The sequence below is a fragment of the Electrona antarctica genome (assembly GCF_951216825.1).
Source record: "Electrona antarctica genome assembly, chromosome: 2".
NCBI classification, from domain to species: domain Eukaryota; kingdom Metazoa; phylum Chordata; class Actinopteri; order Myctophiformes; family Myctophidae; genus Electrona; species Electrona antarctica.
Window position 1 is genome coordinate 47,679,267 of NC_136807.1, and position 6,021 is coordinate 47,685,287.

The following is a 6,021-nucleotide window of genomic DNA, read 5'->3' on the forward strand; positions in this document are numbered from 1 at the left end:
AGTATGCCTATATATATTTGTATTTTATACAGAGTACAATGAGTACATTTGCTTTGCAGCATGGCACATAATGAAGTATCTTAGCCTGGCTAATAAGCCAGACTAATATCACACAACACTGGCAGGCTTTTCTTTTTTTGCCAACGGCTGATTCGGTCTGGTTTATTAACCAGGCTAGAAGTATCTAGGCCTACCTGAGAAGTGTCTCCATAATCAAATATACATACAGTTTATAGAAGATTTAAACACTCTTAGTTTTCTGATCACAGTGAGTTATTTGTCCAAATTAAAATTAACCAAGTTTTCCAACAGCTGGCATTCTGTCATTGGAAGTTGGGATCAACTCCACCATCATGCTTTCCTTGAACAGGAGTGTGTTTACTGCGTTCAGAAAACATTATATTTATAGCAAAACGGATGACATAACAAAATCATAGTTTATGGTATCACGTCACCAGGAATGTCTACTAAATTGATTGTGAGTATTGTTGTTATTAGAACATAGTTTACAATATTTTAGAAGAAAAATGACAAAGGCAACACTTTGATCTGACTCTAGACAGGTGATGTTTTGAGGTTATTACTAAAAAGGAGTGCACTGCTTTCATCTTAGATATACATTCATGATAGAAAGGCACATGTGTGTCAGCTCTTTGTCGCATTAAATAATATACACAGTAGTTTGTTATAACTTGTTTTAATCGAGGAGAAAACACAAGTGGCACAAGAGAGAAGAGGGCCTTTGTGTGTTGACTCTACATGGTTCTCATGTGGTGTTTAAGTCCAGCCCCTTCAGAGCGTTCAGCATCAGTCTGTGAGAGTTTACTTGAGAGAAGGAACAGCAATCTACTATCCGAGACAATAATGGCAGAAGTCGCACCAGCACCAGCTCCGTCACTGGCCAAGGCCGCCAAGAAGAAGGCACCACCCCGACCCAAGAACACCGGCCCCAGCGTCGCTGAGCTGGTCGTCAAGGCCGTGTCCGCCTCCAAGGAGCGGAGCGGTGTGTCCCTGGCTGCGGTCAAGAAGGCTCTGGCTGCCGGCGGCTACGATGTTGAGAAGAACAAGTCCCGCGTTAAGATCGCCGTCAAGAGCCTGGTCGCTAAAGGCACCCTGGTCCAGCTCAAAGGCACCGGGGCTTCTGGCTCTTTCAAGATGAACAAGGCAGAAGCGGTGAAGGTAAAGAAACCTATTGCTAAGAAAGCAGTTAAAGCAAAGAAGCCTGCTTCAGTCAAGAAACCCGCAGCAGCTAAGAAGCCCAAGAAGGTGGCAGCAAAGAAGCCCGCAGCCGCCAAGAAATCACCCAAGAAAGCCAAGAAGCCTGCCGCCAAGAAAGTAGCAGCTAAAAGCCCGAAGAAGGCCGCCAAGAGCCCCAAGAAAGTGGCTAAGAAGCCCGCAACAGCGGGCTTCTTAGCCAGGCTAAGATACTTCATTATGTGCCATGCTGCAAAGCAAATGTACAGAGCGAGCGATTTACATTAAATTTACAAAAAGCATGGCAATACATCACATACATAGAAAGTAGTAAATGCGTAAGCTAAGAACGTAACAGTGGAATGGACGAGGACCGTGTTTCTCCATATACATTTTCGATATTGTTTTAGTTTTATTCAAAGGTCTGTTCGTTTTTGGTTAAATCAAAACGTGAAAGCTCTGATAATAATCAGTCATCATAGGGTTAGGGTACATACAATGCAATTCGAATCTAGTGTTGTCTACATAACACGATATAAGTCCAAGCTCCAGCCAAGAAGGTTGCCAAACCCAAGGCAGCAAAGAAGGCCGCTCCCAAAAAGAAGTAAACTGCCTGCTCCATCTTTATACCCACAAAAGGCTCTTTTAAGAGCCGACCACATTATTTTATAAGAGTATACTATCCTCACTTTTTACGTCATGGTCACATGTTGGCACTGGAAGCTTATGGCTTTATATTAATACATTTTCGTATACATTTTTGCCTTATGACTCCTTTTGTTCTAAATAACACTAGGGGGCACGCTATGAAAGGCAAAGCCATTTTATTAGTCACGTAATCAAATCAATACATTCAGTTAGAACATTTTGCAAATCCCCCCCACCCCTAATACATATTGACATCAATATTTTTGAAGCCATCAATCAATGGGCCATTTGCTTTTAATGAAAAGCATGTACACCCAGGTTGGTGTTTTTCTATATACTGTAGAAGAGTGATAAACACATCTTACAAAATGTCTTGTGTTGGGTGACATTGCGTGAAGACTATTAGTTGTGTGGCCCAATGTTCTGCATGACTCCTTTTGTTCTAAATAACACTATGAGGGGGGGCACGCTACTATGAAAGGCAAAGCCATTTTATTTCAACAAGTCAATTAAATGTGCTTTACACAGAACATCAAGCAATGGTGTTCCAAAACTATGGAATGCACTTCCCATTACAATCAGAACTGCAGCCTCACTCCCAATATTCCGCTATAGTCTGAAAACCCACCTTTTCAGACTCCATCATGGCCCGTAGCACTTACACTACCCCCTTAGATAGCACTTTATGTAGACTTATAGATTGGTTGGATAGGGGCGGGCATATATGTTTACCCTAAAGGTGATCATCTCGTTTTTATTTGTACTTTATTATCACGGCCAGGGCACGCAACACATTGATTATTATTGTATCAAGGGTCGCGAGAGAGAGAGAGAGAGAGAGAGAGAGAGAGAGAGAGAGAGAGACATTCCCACTCCCCCCCCTCTCTCTCTAACACACACACACACACACACACACACACACACACACACACACACACACACACACACACACACACACACACACACACACACACACACACACACACACACACACACCCACACACACACACACACACACACACACACACGCACACACAGTTTAACGTAACAATTTATGTATGTCCACACACGGAAAGCATACAGGAACACAAACCGTGCTCAGGTATTCAGCCATGTATATTATCTTTTTAGTGATAGATAGCATTCCATTTAGCTATGTTTTTTGGTAGTCTCTTTCCAGTCGTCAGGTATAGCTTTCTTTTTGTTTTCTTATAATCTGGTTAAATCCAATGGGTTTACCGCCTGGCATATAGTCCCTGGACCAGCTGACATAGGGGGCATCCCTGTAGGTTTTCTCTATGATTGACCACCTTTATTTTAGGCGGTCCTGAAATGTAATCGCTCTCTTCATTATTTTGATGAGTGGGTATTAATGAGTGGGTATCGCCTGGACTCACCACTGACCAATCAGAGAACAACGGCGTCTCAGAAGCGCAAATAAAAGCAGAAGTTTGCGGCTGCAATAAGCATTCTATTCTCAACTTCTTTGGAAGAGAACAAGACAAGATACAATGGCAAGAACTAAGAAGCAGACCGCTCGTATGTCCACCGGCGGCAAAGCGCCCAGGAAACTGCTCGCCACCAAGGCAGCTCGTAAGAGCGCGCCGGCAACCGGTGGAGTGAAGAAACCTCACCGTTACCGTCCAGGTACAGTGGCTCTGAGGGAGATCCTGCTTATCCGCAAGCTGCTCTTCCAGCGCCTGGTGCGGGAGATGACCGGCCTGACCGGTGTGGTGGTCGTGGAGTCTCCTCTCTGCCCGCGTCTCCCCGTGGAACGTGTCTCCACAGAGCGGCCCGGTTCCATCCTGGACCGTGATGACAAACTGAACTGTTTCTCTCCAGAGAAACAGCTCTCCCCGCCCGACTCAAAGCGCGCCGTCGGGTGGTATGTTTGTCCAGAGGAGATGCCCGGCCCGGAGCGGATCGATTACCTGCTGAAAAAAATGGACGAGGACCGTGTTTCTCCATATACATTTTCGATATTGAATTAGTTTTATTCAAAGGTCTGTTAGTTTTTGGTTAAATCAAAACGTGAAAGCTCTGATAATAATCAGTCATCATAGGGTTAGGGTACATACAATGCAAAAAGAAGTAAACTGCCTGCTCCATCTTTATACCCACAAAAGGCTCTTTTAAGAGCCGACCACATTATTTTATAAGAGTATCCTCACTTTTTACGTCATGGTCACATGTTGGCACTGGAAGCTTATGGCTTTATATTAATACATTTTCGTATACATTTTTTTTGCCTTACGAGCAAAAATATGGACCCTTTCTAAAATATTCATTGCTAATATTATGTATTGCAAACATAATTTCTGCTGCTGACCTATCTATGATGCTCTCATTGCTCTGATCCAAAACAGTACAACACAATATTCAATGCATGGCATTACATTACATCAGATAATGAATACATGTCATCAGATTAATACATCAAAGTTACTCACGTAATCAAATCAATACATTCAGTTAGAACATTTTGCAAATCCCCCCCACCCCTAATAAATATTGACATCAATATTTGTGAAGCCATCAATCAATGGGCCATTTGCTTTTAATGAAAAGCACACCCAGGTTGGTGTTTTTCTATATACTGTAGAAGAGTGATAAACACATCTTACAAAATGTCTTGTGTTGGGTGACATTGCGTGAAGACTATTAGTTGTGTGGCCCAATGTTCTGCATGAGATGCAGCTTCTCATTTTAGGGGGGGTCCTTTTACACATACATAGGCCTACATCAATGCATACACGCACGCACGCACGCACACACACACACACACACACACACACACACACACACACACACACACACACACACACACACACACACACACACACACACACACACACACACACACACTCATTTGTTCATATCACGCTGACCCATTCGTTTTGGGATATGTATCCCGGTGGTAATCATTAAAAAATTAAATTTCTTTAAGGTCCATGAGTTATGTTTATTGGACTTTAGATAACCTTTGAACTCAGTACGGGGCATCAAATGGGAGATTGGACTACATTTTATTGCAGATTAACTCCTGGTGACTGGATTCAGGAGTTGTGCAGCTGTACAATGACAGCGTCCTCAACCCCCACGCGCTTTGAGAAGCCACTGATACTAGACATGTAGATTAGATTTAAACCAAAACTCTAGACTTGCTTGGTACAGAAGAGTCTCATTCCGCACCCATTCCAGGACGATGAAGTGTGAACAACTGCTGGTTTTGGTGTGAAGCATCTTGTTGAGTTCAATACAATGAAACAATGCCTCCCCTTTCTATGTATGTGATGTATTGCCATGCTTTTTGTAAATGTAATGTAAATCGCTCTGGATTAAGAGTGTCTGCTAAACGCATACATTGTAATTGTAATTGTAATGGAAATGTGTGAAATGGCACTAGGGAAGAAGTATGCCTATATATATTTGTATTTTATACAGAGTACAATGAGTACATTTGCTTTGCAGCATGGCACATAATGAAGTATCTTAGCCTGGCTAATAAGCCAGACTAATATCACACAACACTGGCAGGCTTTTCTTTTTTTGCCAACGGCTGATTCGGTCTGGTTTATTAACCAGGCTAGAAGTATCTAGGCCTACCTGAGAAGTGTCTCCATAATCAAATATACATACAGTTTATAGAAGATTTAAACACTCTTAGTTTTCTGATCACAGTGAGTTATTTGTCCAAATTAAAATTAACCAAGTTTTCCAACAGCTGGCATTCTGTCATTGGAAGTTGGGATCAACTCCACCATCATGCTTTCCTTGAACAGGAGTGTGTTTACTGCGTTCAGAAAACATTATATTTATAGCAAAACGGATGACATAACAAAATCATAGTTTATGGTATCACGTCACCAGGAATGTCTACTAAATTGATTGTGAGTATTGTTGTTATTAGAACATAGTTTACAATATTTTAGAAGAAAAATGACAAAGGCAACACTTTGATCTGACTCTAGACAGGTGATGTTTTGAGGTTATTACTAAAAAGGAGTGCACTGCTTTCATCTTAGATATACATTCATGATAGAAAGGCACATGTGTGTCAGCTCTTTGTCGCATTAAATAATATACACAGTAGTTTGTTATAACTTGTTTTAATCGAGGAGAAAACACAAGTGGCACAAGAGAGAAGAGGGCCTTTGTGTGTTGACTCTACATGGTTCT

The 6,021-nt window shown here is 42.0% G+C and overlaps 1 protein-coding gene across 1 annotated transcript; it reads left to right on the forward strand.

Annotated features, from left to right (window-relative positions):
- Window positions 1-864: 864 nt before the first annotated feature.
- Window positions 865-4,963, forward strand: LOC306933614 (histone H1-like; the record flags this gene model as incomplete). Its single annotated transcript, XM_079515932.1, has 2 exons — window positions 865-1,436; window positions 4,957-4,963. 2 exons carry the CDS (start codon window positions 865-867, stop codon window positions 4,961-4,963), a joined length of 579 nt encoding a protein of 192 aa, XP_079372058.1.
- Window positions 4,964-6,021: the final 1,058 nt, after the last annotated feature.